The sequence below is a fragment of the Porites lutea genome, chromosome 2 (assembly GCF_958299795.1).
Source record: "Porites lutea chromosome 2, jaPorLute2.1, whole genome shotgun sequence".
Lineage (NCBI taxonomy): Eukaryota > Metazoa > Cnidaria > Anthozoa > Scleractinia > Poritidae > Porites > Porites lutea.
The window spans coordinates 47,834,309-47,849,308 of NC_133202.1; the positions used below are offsets into that span (position 1 = coordinate 47,834,309).

Genomic DNA, 15,000 nt, shown 5'->3' on the forward strand with positions numbered 1-15,000 from the left:
TTATATTTGTAGACCTGAGCAGACATTAATCTCCTAAACTTCCCAGTAAAGATGCATTATTGATATGCATGAACTTACATCAACCAAAGTTAGCATGTTTTTGCTTGTTTTTAAACTAGGAATTATTTTGAATAAATAGTAAAACAATTATTGAATTCGGCTTTCGTAGGATATGAAAAATTCTGCAGATATCGGAGAATATTATCCACCTCGGCCTTCGGCCTGGGTGGATAACACCCTCCTTGATCTGCAGAATACCTCATATCCTACTCAGCCTCATTCAATAATTGGTAAATATATATATATTATATATATTATATATATATATATATATCAGTCTCTATATTAAAGTAGTTAGAAGTGCAGTGTTTTTTAAGGTCAGCACTCCATTAGAGGTGAGATGTCTGGAAAGAGGAAGCTGTTACAGGGTAAACTGTCAAAAACACTGAAGTGGTACTCACTTTAAGCCTTCTCCACCAAACATTATTATCCCTTTGTCAGTTGTTACCATTACATGCCCAGCTCGCTTTGGTGGGGGAGTGCCCTGTAAAGGAACTCAGGTAATGAGTTTTACTTTTGGAAATAGAAATGTACCTAACAATACATGAACAAATTGCACTTACAGCAGCTATCACTCCTTATCATAATTTTATTAAATATTTGCCAATAAATTTTTCTTGTGTGTGAATCCATATCAATTTTATCAAGGGTGAAAAATCAGCCTCAAAAATTGGAGACTCAACAGAATTTAACCCTGTTGGGTTTCTGCAGGTGTGAAGTCCTGAATTTTTTCAGTCTCCTGTTAGCAATGGCATTAATTAAAGCCACTTAAGATCATTCCTTCACTTAATTTCATTCCTGTATTTTACATATTATAATATTAATCTCACTTTACTGTACCTCTACTTTTTTTCTTTGCCACTCATTAGTGTCCGGGTTAAAAACAGCTATTTCATCAGCGGCATATCTTGGGGTCTGTGAAGAAAACAAGATAGGCATGTAAGTGTAATCATATAAGACAAATAAGTTAAATGCATTATTACAGTAAATGGCCAGCCAGGCGCCAAAGGTGCACATATCTTAGACACCAAAGGCACAAGTTACTAGGAGAACAAAATTAGATTGTCTGAGGCCAGAGTGGCAGAAAAAAGACCGTATCACAGTCAAACGTCCTCTACCAGCCACCTCTTCACAATGGCCACTTTTTTGGCAGACAGTCCATGCATTGACTCTTGTTTAAACCTCTCGACAACAGCAACCTCTCTACAATGGCCATTTTCTTCTGTCCCCAAGGTGGCCATTGTGGAGAGGTTCAACTGTATTGTAGCAGATGTGTTACCACCAATTCATTATTTCCCTTTTTAAAAAGACCACAATTTCTGATACTTTCTGTTGTGGGAGATGTTTGTTCATATTATCTGCTTAGTTATACTCACCCCTAACACAGACTTTGTCTTTTCATTACCCCCATACAACACTGCTCTTCGCACAGTGCCATCTAGTGGTGGAAGCATAGCCATGGAAGGATAAACCCTGGGAGTTGAACATTCTTCCAGGCGAGTCCATTTCTTTGTGGTGGCATCAAATTTCCAGTTATCTTTTGATGGACATGGCCCTCCTGTCATTCCCCCACTGAAAATTAAGTAAAAATATACATTAACGTTGTTAAAATTTGGCAAAGGTTAAGACTGATATATCTACCACCAAGAAGGCCTTGTGAGTGAGGTACACTGAACGGTCAACTCTCCCTCACAAACACCTCTGTAACACAGACTGTCGGACCTTACTAAATTAGATACCTAGAGTTGGTCCTTGCCTTTTTAAATCCTTTTATATGACTACCTGTAGGACAGATATCTCTCTAAGGTGGACATCAAAAGTTGGCCCTGCCTTTCTTTACTCCTTTGAGTTAATGCGCTGAAACAAACACTTACAGCTGGTCCCTTTTACAAAACACACACCTAGAGTTGGTCCCTGCCTTTTTAGTTGACCCTCTAAAAGATGGACACTTGACTAAAACAGACACTTCGAGTTGGTCTCTGCCTTTCTTTACTCCTTTTAGTTGACCCTCTAGAAGATGGACACGTCTCTACGATGGATATATAGGTACCAGTTCCCCGGCAAAGGTGTCTGTCTGACAGAGAGTTGGGTCTGATTTTTATTGTCTTTATATGACATATGAAAAAGGAAAACACACCTCTGTTGGTTTTAAAATATTGATTTCTTTACTGTTAAATTTGTAATCTTTCTCTTGTATCCTTTGTTGCCACTACATGTTCCTCAAGTCATTGTTTTAAGTCCACAACCTTTGTTATAACTTACCCTTACAAGGCCTAACCAGGGTCCTGTGCGTAGGATGGCCTATGCAATGTGAGCCTATCGTAATACCAAAATTTCCAAACTTGAGTGGAAGTGTAAATGGAACCCTTACATTTTCCGGAAAAGGCTTAGTACATGGAAAAAAGTGTTCACCCTTTTCGACCGATTGGCCTTTAACAGTTTTCGTGTCCAAACCTACTTCAACAAGAAGTTATCAATCAGTGGGTAAAGGCAAAAATTATAAATGGAGGACTTCGATCCAGTTGGAACTTTTCTTTCGATCAAAACATGTCGCACGAATCATTTTTCCTTGATTGGTTCAATTGGTGTCAGACCCATCGCTCTGGCATGTTATTTGGAGCACCGTTAATGTAATGTTTACATGCATCAAAATATTGTACATTGCTTACCCTAAACAGCCCCCATACATAACTAGCTCATCTGGTCTGGTCATCGTTCCGGCGTGTAGACAGCGAGCGTGTGGATAATTGGGGTTATAGTTATTTGAGCCACCAAATTTTTCCTCCCACTCGTCTTTCTCAAAGTCGAACTTGAGTGTGTTAGAGTACCGTGTTCCCGAAAATCCATGAGTCACGTAAAAACCATTGGTGCCACTTCCGTCGTCAAATATTCCCCCAGCCGATCCATAACGTTCTTGTGGTTTGATTTCGGAGTTTTCGCCAAGTCGTTCCCATATTCTAGTTTTAAACGAGAACCGCAAGATGTCGTTGAAAAATGTTCTTGGTGGTCCGGTATATTCACCTGTCGAGATGTAAAAATGGTCTCCAGTAGCGCCGTACACCATGCTAAAACGCTTCTCAGGGATGGAGACCCTTTGGCTATCTATTGTGGCATTCACTTTTATCCACGTCCTTGAAGTTAAATTGTAGAGCCAAGTGTCGCCGAAAATGCTGCTACCCTTGCCTCCAAATATGACCAGTCTGTTTGTGGCTCGATGGAAACCGATCGATGAATCCCTCCTCGGGGCTGGTGATTCGTTTTCCGGGGAAAGCTGTCGCCATCTGAGCTTTGAAGAAACCAGTGGAGCCAGCAGCAAGATAATCAAAGTTTTAAGCATGTTTGGAAGAATCAGCGAACAGCGATGCTGATAATACTCTTGTTAACAACCGGCGCCTTCTTATATAGTCTGCCAAATGCACGCAAACTTCTAATTTACATACTTAATAATACCTTCCGTTTGTCACAGTGACTAAGCAAAATTTTGCTTTGAAAAAAAAAGTTCTCTCTCTTAAACCCTTAACTGGTCTTCTACCGTAACTCTTGAGTAAACCACTGTTTGTACAGTAAGAGAAATTAAGGTATTCTTGCATCTGTGCCGAGCCAGCAGGCCCATTTCGCCCTTTCGTGTATGTAATCCTCGTGAAGTACAGTAGTGCGTGACAAAACGAACAACGATGATAGCACTGATTCATTGTTATTTTTGCCTCATACAAAAGAAAAAAATTGTGTGCCTAATATTTTTCTCATACCTACTAGGAACTATTTTTATTTATAATTCATTATAAACAGGCAGCTAGAAATCATAGCTATCAAAAGAATTTTTCATGACAGAGTTATGACAAGACTGCATCGTCACAAGAGACACCCTATTCATACGTCACACGAAGGAGTTCCTTGTTTGGGAATGTTTGTAAACATCGGGATAAACACGCTCCTAAGATACGATCCATAAAAAAATATTCCCGTTGTTTGTGCTATGTCATCGCAAATAAAGTTTTAGGATTTTTATCAGTTTTTGGTTTTATTTTCTTTTTAATTTGTTGTCTTTATAGCTTGAAATCAAACTAGCCTTTAATCTGAATTTGCTGCATTTTTATTTAAATTTTTCTTTGATTTGATTGTAGCCCTGATAAAAAGGTCACATTTTGCATAAATTGTGGTTTACAGGAATTAAAACGATCAAGCTAAGGTGGCGTCGCCGTGAAGATCTATTCCTTTGGCAGGCGCTGTGTGCATTTCTCTTTAGATGGATTCATCTTTCCAGACAGGAAAAAAAAAATTAACCTTACACCACTAATGAGGTGTTCTTATTTGTGACGAATGAAAAGGTTTCTATTTTTATGGCACTGTTGTGAAAAATTCTGGAGTCACAAATTTATTGACCATTTTAAATGGCAATTTCCAAAGTAAAGCTTCATTTTCTTTGTGTCTTTTTTATTATGCCTTTTAATTTTATGTTCTTTGGTGTTTTTTTTTTTTCTTTTGAGTCGATAACACAGAGGCAGTAACTTTTTTTAAAAGAGGCTTCACCAACGATGACTGCGACGGCAGCGAAAACCCCACTTGTAAAATGACGTTTTCCTCAAAATTCATCGCGACTATTTAGACTCGTTTAAAATGTCAAATTAAGGTGAATTTCCCTTAAGTTGAATTCTTGAGGAAGTTTAGAAAGTGGAGAAAGTCGTGGTCGGGTGTTTGCATCCTCAATAAACTGCACTGTCGTAGTCGTGCAGTGACGGTAAAGAAATGTCACCAAAAGTGTAAAAGGGTTGTTGTTTTGCTTGTTAAACTTATTGCTTTTTTGCCCTTCTTGTTGCTGTCGGGGTCTTCGTTAGTTTTAACAGTCGTTGCTCATGTGTTGCTCCAAGTAAAAGCACGTATATAGCGTTAACAATAAAATATTGAATGAGGCTGAGTATGACATGAGGCACTGGCTACGCAGATCAAGGAGGCTTTTATCCTCCGAAGACCTCAGTTGCTCTCTTTTTAAGCTCTATCCTCTTACTACGTTCTTTAGAGCCAGGAATTTGGCTATTTCCTTTTCGCAACGCCTGTAAAAATATTCCGCCAAAACAGCTGAGCAGCTGCGCCCTGTCTGACAGTGACGACCTTGGTCAATTTTTAGCTGACTCAGTCTGAATTCCAAGATCGTGTGTACCCCTGGCAGTATTTTCCAAGTCGTGTGTTCTCGCCTGCAGGGGGACTTTAAACTTTTGCTAAATCTTTACAATTGGCATTAAAACTCTGCATTTATCAGACTGCGTCCTAATTATGATATCTCGATTTATATTCCTCAAAATCGTATTTTTCATTTGCTGCATTTCTCTCACCTTCCACGTCGATGCCATTTTGAAACTCGCCTCTGTCGTCGCTGAAAACAACAGAAAGAATGATGGCAGTGCGCTCTTCCTGCAGCTGTACCCACCTGAGTAATAACTTTGTTTCCTATCATCGAGAAAAAAAATTGGTAGCAATTTATAGCTAGTTGTTGGGTAATCTAATTAAATTGGAAAGAAATAACGTCGCATTTCATTAGTCTCTATTAATCTTTACTGATATTTTGTTTTGTTCTGTATATTTACTTTGTACCAAGTTTATGACATTTATGTGTACCAATGTATTTGTTGTGCCTCTTTCCTGACTTTTCACATTTTCACTGAGTATTATAATTACGGACACCCAACTAGTTTAGCTTTTTATTTCCAGTATTTTTGGTGTCCCAATACTGTATGTATTGTTTATTTATAAATATATTTCTTGTAAATTCTTTTAGTTGTCTGTCTACAGTGTAGAAATAACTGAACTGATGATGAGACATGGTGTAAGGATTGAGCTTTATCGAGTCGAACAGTGCGCAGCCATCCAAATTAATAAAAAAGCCTTCCTTGGAGGGCTAAGTTAAAAACGTAGCCTGCATCGCAGACACTCTAAACCGCTTGTGTAGGGTGGATAATATAATAAGTCAGCGGACACCACTTGCGATATCTTAGGCTTCTTGGAAAAAAATCGAACGTAGTTGGGTCTAAATGTGAGCTGCACGTGGTGATTGATACGGAGCCTAAACCGTGTAAAGAGTCGTGAGCGTGAGCATTGTGCCGTGGAAAGGAGCACGGTGACTCCCTCATTTTATTACTTTTTTTCATCTTTTTGACTTGTTGCAACAGTGTACCAATTTTGTCGGAAAATCTTTAGCAGGTTCTTTTACTCGGAAATCGCTTTGATAGGAAGGTATATTGCATAAAGCGTACTTATAACTAGTCATAAGCACCAGGTTATTAAAGAAGGATTTGATGACTTCAACCTTCCGTTTTTTAAAAGAAAAATTATAGTCCTTACAGACTAGCTGCCAAAACTAGAAAGCTTAGAAATAGCCACTATAGAAGACTATGGAAAGATACTCGAGGGAAGACCTTGGCTATCAGTTTGGAGTAGCCTGAGTATCAGGCGTTTCTGGTGGGTGGGGGGGGGAGAGAGAAAGCGAAAAGGGAAAACGGCAACCCTTCACCGCTTTGACCTGTCATTAAAATCTGCTCTTCGGTAAAAGCTAAGGAAGGTCTGATACTAAGGCTAGTTTGGAGAGCGTAACTGAGTGCTAAAACTGTCACGGGAAACGCCGTGCATTTCCTCGTCGTGTCTTAACGTACAATTTAGGGCACGGTAAATACGCCTCATGGTTGGTCCGAAATATCACTTTACCTCTGGCCGCCAATATTCTATGTTATACTTCTTTCTTTTTTTATCACAGACTTGTTGAACTCATTGTTGAGTCAATATCGACTATTTCGTAATTTATTCAACCTATTGATCAAGACGCCTCAGGGTTGGTCCGGTTTAGGGGGCTTATATTTGGAGGGGCTTATTTTGGGAATTTTATGGTACATTTTTATCTTAAGTGTGAATTGTAGTATTTCAAGTTCAACTAGGTTTGTTGTAGACACTAGCTCTCTTGTGCATGGGTAGTGTACGTTTTTCATCAATGTGTTATTAAAATTATGAGAAAAAAGACTATTAAATGACTAAAATTGCTTATGTTCGATCATGAGAGGATAAGAATGATTTTTTAACGTTCTTCTAGCAGTGAAGAAAAATTCAAATCATGTATAGTTCGTGAGGCTACTTCTACTTGCACAAGAGATCACAAGAAAATCTTAAAGAGATCTTGTCTCAAGGTGTTGTAAATTAATGCTTTTGTAGAAACTGCAAACTTAATGAAGTTGCAGAGTCATGCACCTTAAATTCGAAGCGGACAAACAATGCAAACTGTTGTTGCTGATCATTCTTCTTTAGTAACTGTTCATTCACTATAGGATGCCTAAAATGTGTGCAATTCCACAAGTGGTTTCGGATCCATTAAATCCTGTTCAAAAAAAACAATTGTACAAACATTTTAAATCAGTATTAATTTAACTTGAAGATGAATAATTTAAAAATACTAATAAGTGACTTGTTGCATGACGTAAACAAATTTTCTGTATTTAACAGGGTCCATCGAAATTACACATTGTTCACACTTGATTTTTGAAAATATGCTCTTTCCTCACGTTGTCGATGAAGCCTCTCTCTGAAGGCCACTTCCATTAATGAGCGACGGAAATCCTTCTTGGCCAACGTGCATAAGACGGGATTTAACAGCGGTGGTACGAAAGTCAGGGCCACAAGCAAACGCTGCACCCAGACTGAATTCAGAGAGAACTCCAGGGATGGCTTGTGGTCCTGTAACATGGCCAAAAAAAATGGCAACCAACACCCGGCGAATATCACAACCATGATCAGCAAAACACTGCGGCCTCGCCATTCGTAAAGAAGAGGTCGGTGTGGCTGCCGCAAGGAACTTTTTCGGACGCGGTCAGTTTTCATACTCTTAAATGAAATGTAAAATATGTGCCCGTACATGTAGCATATCATCAACAGAGGAATTGCGAAAAACACCACGATGCAAGCTTTTATGTACTTCAAATCGGAAGTTGCTGTTTCCTCGGCATATTCCTTCAAAGTATTCTCATCCAGAGTGTACCACGACAGCTGAATAATAGACGCTCCAAATGACATCAGCCACACAAATAAAGTAGCACCAACTGCTCGCCATTTTGTTACAAGGGAGCCATGTTGCAAGGGATGCACTATGGCGATATAACGATCAAAAGCTATGAGAATGATATGGCAAACTGACGAAATAGCAGCGAATCGAATGAAGATCGTCGAAAAAACGCACACTGATAGAACCTCCTTAGCCAGGCAATGTACAACAAGAGGGACTCCCACGAATCCTGTAATGAAGTCCAAAAATGCCAGGGAAGTGAGAAACAAATTTGTTGGCGACCGAAGAGCTTTCTTAACGTAGATTAAGTAGATCACCAGGCCATTGATTGCAATGATCAGTAGACCGGCGATGGTTAACAACACAATCATCAATGTAGAAAGAACCTGAGCTGGATTATCTTCTGTCTGGTCTGGTTCATTGTTTGATGAATTGTCCTGATAAGATGCATTGCACAGCGCACTGAGTGAAACATTTGAAGTGTAGGGCATGATAATCAACAATCCTTACAGAGAGGCGCTGCCGGTGACTTATAACAGTTTGGAGCTGAAGATGATAGTCCACCTGTAAAAAGAGAAAAGTAAAAAGTGGCTTAGAATGGCTAAGCTCCTTCGAGTTAACAACGTGAACTAGCTTTGAGATTTGGATTGTCGATCAAACACTGAAAATATAGGCAAAGCCCTAAACTGAATATTTTATATTTAGTGTGCCCTATATTTGCACTAGTAAGTTTTCTAAACGCCTGGTTATTAAGAGTGAGGTGGTCTTGTTTAAAAGGTGGTATACTTTTTATCCAGTAGAATCCACATCAATGACACCTTTTTCCTTTGCAAAATTTGCAAAGTAAATATTTTTTAGTATGAGACAAAATGAAATTCACACCTTCAGGAAACTAATCAGGCGAGAAATATATTCCTTTCGCTGATATCGTCTTCAGATCTATAAATGCTTTTAGTGGTTACAGATTACTTTGTAGAAGACATGTCATAAAGGCTCATGAATCCAGCTTATATTAGCACTTAGACATCATTTTATTGGCTATATTTGATTTTCATGACCTGGATGTTATTGTATCAAAGATCATGTCACATAATAAATCAAAATAAGTTTCCAGTGTTTTTGTTTTCTTGATTTTCATTCTATTTTGTCAGATTTTTTAAACAAACAGTGCCAACTTCAGCCTCTTTTTGCAACACGTTTTCTGAATGTGAATGTTAATTTATTTTACCTGAATGTTTTAAAATTTGTTATTTACAGGCTATTTACATTTATTTGAAGGGGCCATGTTTGGAAGAACTTAGGAATTTAAAAATTTTTTTCGGAGAGGCCACTTTATCTTGGTTTAAAAAAGTTTATTTTTTAATAAATGTCTTTCGGAAGATAACAAGACCGGGCGGAAGTTTACCTTTTACGACTGAATTGAAATTGACCGATCAGATTTTTCTTTTAAAATCGTTTCGTTTTGTCAGGCCCTTCGGTTCAATGATACAGGACAATCTAGCAGCGCCAAAAGCCGAGAATCTTACTGTTAAAACCTTTTTTTTTTTAAAGTTATATCTGTTAGTTTTGGTTAAATTTAACCTGTCTCTCCCACACCACGTACTTGGGATAATTTTACTCAGATTTGTGGGCGAGTAGTAACGTTGTGACGATTGGTTTTGCTGTTCCAAGCACAAATCGGGGAAATAAGGGTTAAGAGAACTCGAGCGACTTCGGTGTAAGAACAACAAGGGGAAAACTAACTCTCCAACTCGCTTGGCTAGCGGGAAAGGAACTCGTCACTATTCCAAGGTGCTAGGATCTGCTACAACTGGAAACAGGACAGGACTCAAACTTGGACTTCAACAGTTTAATCTTCAGCTCGTGAACGCAAATCATACAGTCAAGTAAATCCGCAATGTAAAACGAAAACAGGAATAACAGTGCTCTATTTATACTAACCGATCAACTTATTACAACATCACAAAACAAATGGAAAGAAGGCCGAATAAAATCAGCTGAACACCGAAAACAAATCTGGATAAATTCAGTTTTAAAGTTCACATGTTAAACTAAATAACTCAAAATTAAATGTCAGTCAAGCAAGTGAATTTAGGAAACCTATAAAGAAAGTTGTGTAAAAGAATTCGAGTTTCCTTTGCTCAGGATTCCCAAAAATGTCAAAACTAAAGACTACGAACGGTTGGTATTTGAACAGGCGAAAGATCTAGTTATCCAGTAACCTGAGATCAGGCGTTATTATTATTTTTTTTTTTTTTTTGGCTTCTTTGCTTCTTTGGTTCGAGAGGGAAAAAAATAACGCCTGATACATTCATTGAACAAGCCATCAACCGCCCCCTAATTTACATAATCTAACGTTTGCTTGACCTTTCATGTTATTAGCCAATCAGCGTTTACGGCACGGGAATCAAATTTTGGCGGGAATTATGTCTCTTTCGAAATCAGTTTTAGGGAAAAGAAAATTTTTAAGTACGTTCAGATGACGCTTCCTAAAAAAAAATTTTAAATGTTTTTTTTTTGTGATGAAATACTGCTAGCTGGAGCTGCCGTACCTTTATTTAACAGCTACATATACAAATGATAAAGAATTTACTGGTAAAAGGGTAAAAGCTCGTTGATTTTGTCCTGTGCCATGTTGTGAAAGCGAAGATCGCTCAGAATAATTCTCAGGTTTCTGAAGGAGGAATTAGAGTCAAACCAGGTTAAGATTCCATTCATGAATTGATTATTTGAATAGAGAACCCGTTTGTCGCTTCTATAACTTGTACAACCTCGTTCCCAGGGTTCTCTCCTACCCGCCCTACGGAGGAGAGAACCCTGGGAATGAGGTTGTAACTTCCACCGGTATCAAATTGCATTCAAATGATCGGTGAATTTTTGACTGCAATGTTTGTCATGTTTTAGACTGCAAAACAGTCAGATTTTTTTTTCCTAAAATTGGTTTAGAGTAGGGTAGGAACAGCGTAAGAGCAAGCCCGTGAGCCTCACATGCCCGAATACGTAGGGCAGGTGAGGCGAGAGAAAAAAAACCGACTGTCCGTTTTCCATATAATGAGTTCGTTCTGACCAGGAGGTTCAAAAATGTCTTCGAGCTGTCAAAAATCTATTTACAACTCCGTCCTCTTTGTAAATTTGATACATCCGGTGATTGATTTCGCAAGAGAATAGCGAATGCAGTCTTGAGCGTTGTTTCCGTGTACGATGTAGTGTTTTCTGTTAGATCAAAAATGAGTGGATGGAAGTGGCAGTACGCCGACAAAGCCTGTTCCTGCTTCTCGAAGAGGGAGAGCCGAGCCGAGCGCTTCAGATAATTGTACATGAGGAGCCGCGTAAGGTCCCTTTTCTAATTATCTTGAGTGACGGTTGCTATACTCAATTTCCTGTTAGAATTTTACCTCCGACCTCGTGCATGTTAGCAGGGGTCAGATTAGCTGTCATCGGTAGTGATCTTCACAGAGGTGATGAAACAATTCTAAATTTCGCAACTGTCTGTTAATATGGTTAAAACAATACAAGGTGGGGTAAAATATACATGTAAATAAAGTCGAGCGCGGTCTTTTCAACTATTCTCCGGATCGGATCAGCCCGATCAAGCCACCTTGTATGGAGTATAAGTGGGTTACTTTTTGCCGTTTCCTGGTCGAGAATTTCTGTGTTGATTCGCGATCAAAATCGCCTTCCTTAGAAGCGATTAGTATTTCAAGAACATTTAAACAGATCGGACAGGTTAGGAGAATTCAAGCTTCTCTTCTGAAAACCCGGAGATGGCCAGCCTTCCTTCTTCACATTGGTTCAAATGCGAGGCCAATTCAGCCTTAGATCAGTAGGTTTACCTTGCGACACATTAATTCTGGTTTGTATAATGACTTGATTAATCGTAAGACTCCTTGAAGGTAAGCACAGTGTTCGATTTATTTATTTCTGCTTCGAACATATCCGCGCCAAAACCTCCTAAATGCCCGCCAAATTTAATGTGGCGCTCCCGATCGTACAGCTCGTGTTTAGGAAGAAACAGGCCCAGCACAACTTCCACTGGAGGCAATTTTGTGTACAAAAAGTACCCTAATAAAGAAGTCGAAAAGCTCTATTAATTTCGTGCGACATTTTCTTGATAAACAAAGGAATGTGTTGAAAATTATAGACGTCCGTGTTTTATAATACACATACACACGTAGTGGCCAAATTGCTATATCTCTGACCTTTTTTCAACTGTTTTGCTTGTTGCCGATGTTTAAATGCTCCATCATGATCCAGTGCGATTTATAGTTGTCACTTCATGCCCAGATCTTTGTTTCAATTAATGAGAAAATTATCTTACAGTTAAAACACTCTTTGCACAACAATAAGGCCAGTAATTATCGCGTAATATTGCGTTGCTGCATGCGTTCTCAACACAGCCAGAGCCGGACGGAGCTCTGCCTATGAAAATAATCGTTTTCCTAGTATCGAATAGGCAGATATGACTCCCACTGGTAGCAAATTGTGCTACAAAGCCGTTAATAAGGGCTATTCCATGCAAGTATAAACCTCGTAAAAGCTTTTTATTTTGATCAAAAATGAAATGAAACGCGTTAAAAATATCAGACGCTCGTGTTACCCATACCCCTACCGACCTACCAAAGGTACTTCGCAGATAGAGGACTGAGTGTTAAATTTGCTCGTTATTTGTAAGGCCCTAAATCTAAGTAGCTTTCTTTTTCTTTTAAAAATTTTTACGGAGGAATCGAAATGAGTTTTGGTTGATTGGTTGTGTCCATCGCGGTTCACCCCTATTTGAATTTTTTTTTTTTTAAATAAAATACGACTGCGCAAACGGTCTCTATTATTCTCACGAGCAGAGAGCTTTGATATAATTCACCGAAAACAAATTCATGAATATGGTTCAGGGTATTCTGTACGTGCTTTTATGTTGGGTGTGTCGCCTGATTAAAAGCGAGCGATCGGGTGAGTCGCCTTCGCTTAGTGCAAGAAGACTTTGTAAAACGTGTATATTAAATGAATCTTTCTGTAAAAAAAAGGAGGCCTTAGGAAAGTTTATAAGGTAAAATAGTCTTGGAAAACGGTTTGCCAAATATATTTTTCTTTTGTTTGGGATTTGCTAAGATTGTATTGAGTCAACTAAACGCTTAGAATTCGTAATTGAACTTATTCTTTGAGTGATTCAAAACAAAGCTAAACAACGACCAAAGTTCCGTCTGCACGTGCTCTTCTGGGTGAGTCGCCTGAAAAAGCAAGCGATCGGGTGTGTCGCCTTCGCTTAGTGCAAGGGAACTTGGTTGGTTATGGCTCGTGAAAAATAATAGAGACCGTTTGTGCAATGGTATTTTATTAAAAAACAAATAGGGGGAACCGCGATGGACGCAACCAATCAACCAAAATTTATTTCGATTCCCCCCGTAAAATTTTTTTAAGAGGAAAAGAAAGCTACTTAGATTTAGAAATATAAATTTCGGGGGAGCAGAATTAAAGCGGGACTATTCCCTTTTTTGAAAAAAGGCCGGTGAAGTCTCCTATTTAAATTCTGCTCTCCAGAGAAAGCTACTGTAAAAACTATTTGAATTTATAGTTAATGTAAATTCTATTAAATTTAAATCGCTGCACTTCGTTCATCTTCGGTAAATATATGCATATTGATTCTGAGGTATCCCCTGTTTGTTGCAAAACTCCTCTACACCGCCACAAGTCTTCCAACAAATGCACTGTTTTGGAGCGATTTTCATTCTATCAGGTTCTGTTTTTTAGTTGCGTTCGTCTCATCAGCTTTTTAGTAGTGTGTGGTAAAATGAGCGGTTGACAGATATGTCGGATAAAGCTTCACAGGAGGCCACGAAAAGAGATTCGCATTTCAGCTCAAGTATGGTTTCAAGCTGTCAACGGTCTATGCTTGGCTGAATTTAAACAATGGCCTTCTGGTCAGATGGGGGACAAATTTTCCCCCATATTTCGGTCGCTAAGGCTTGCGGCTCGCCATGAATGTGCAGCTGTTCATTCAAAACAAGGGGCACCCAACGTCAATTTTCGGAAAATATCTGTTCGGAAGACAATACTAGAGATCTAGAATTTTAGGAACATATGTTGTAAAATTTATTGCTAGCCTGCCTCTCCTAGGATTTTCGAACATCTAAAAAATGGACTTATTGCCCATTTTTAACGGATTTTTATCCTAAAAAGGTTGCCTAGAATTTTCGGGGGCCTTTTTTCTGGCTGAAATTTTCGAAAAGGTGGAATTTTCGAATCACTAGACTTTCAGCTAGGAAATCCGAATAGATGAAAAATTTTTCGGGGATAAAAGTATGCCTATATCTACCGTTTAAATACTAAAATACGTTTAACAATGCTATGTTTAAGTGGTTTTGAACCATATTCTCGTTGGGTGCCCCTGTCAAAACACAGTTCGGCAAGTTTTAGCGTGGACGGATAAGCTCTGAAAATATATTTGTTGCCCCTAGTAGTACTAGAAAAAGGTGAAACATTACCAAAATTGGCCGACCTTCTGATAAACGAACTTTTCGTTGTCCTCGATGAAGGAGAATCTTTCTCCACAAAGGTGGAAACTGCGCTACGATTCTTTCGCAACTGAACACGCCAACGGACAATGAATTCATCACGGTAGGGAACATCACAAATGACTTGTTGCAAACATAACTTGACAGTTTGCTAAGAGCTTGCATCAAAATTTAGCGAATGGGAATTGCCCGTGGCTGGGAGAAGCGGGCGATTCGAACGAATATATCTTTAATATTCAAAACGGACAGTCCGTATTTTTAGCGTCTCTCCCCAGTCTCGCTCTCCGTTCTCAGCTTTTGTTTAACTGTTCGTGCGTACAGTGTACTTGAATACGCAAACGTACGGACTGTTTTGCAGTCTAGCGATATTTAGCATACGATGAAATGTAAAGTATT

General features: G+C 38.8%; 2 protein-coding genes across 2 annotated transcripts in view; both read right to left on the reverse strand.

The window, feature by feature from the left end:
* Positions 1 to 3,693, reverse strand: part of LOC140928870 (uncharacterized) — an 11,211-nt gene extending 7,518 nt beyond the window's left edge. Inside the window, exons 1-4 of the mRNA XM_073378676.1 lie at positions 2,730 to 3,693; positions 1,437 to 1,632; positions 901 to 975; positions 462 to 544 (exon numbers count right to left, since the gene is read on the reverse strand). Of these exons, the coding sequence (XP_073234777.1) occupies positions 462 to 544; positions 901 to 975; positions 1,437 to 1,632; positions 2,730 to 3,397 (1,022 nt within the window). The 5' untranslated portion in view covers positions 3,398 to 3,693. The remainder of the gene's footprint in view (positions 1 to 461; positions 545 to 900; positions 976 to 1,436; positions 1,633 to 2,729) is intronic.
* Positions 3,694 to 7,203: 3,510 nt separating this feature from the next.
* Positions 7,204 to 15,000, reverse strand: part of LOC140927120 (adenosine receptor A2a-like) — a 13,540-nt gene continuing 5,743 nt past the window's right edge. Inside the window, exon 3 of the mRNA XM_073376776.1 lies at positions 7,204 to 8,662. Within this exon, the coding sequence (XP_073232877.1) occupies positions 7,555 to 8,589 (1,035 nt within the window). The 5' untranslated portion in view covers positions 8,590 to 8,662 and the 3' untranslated portion in view covers positions 7,204 to 7,554. The remainder of the gene's footprint in view (positions 8,663 to 15,000) is intronic.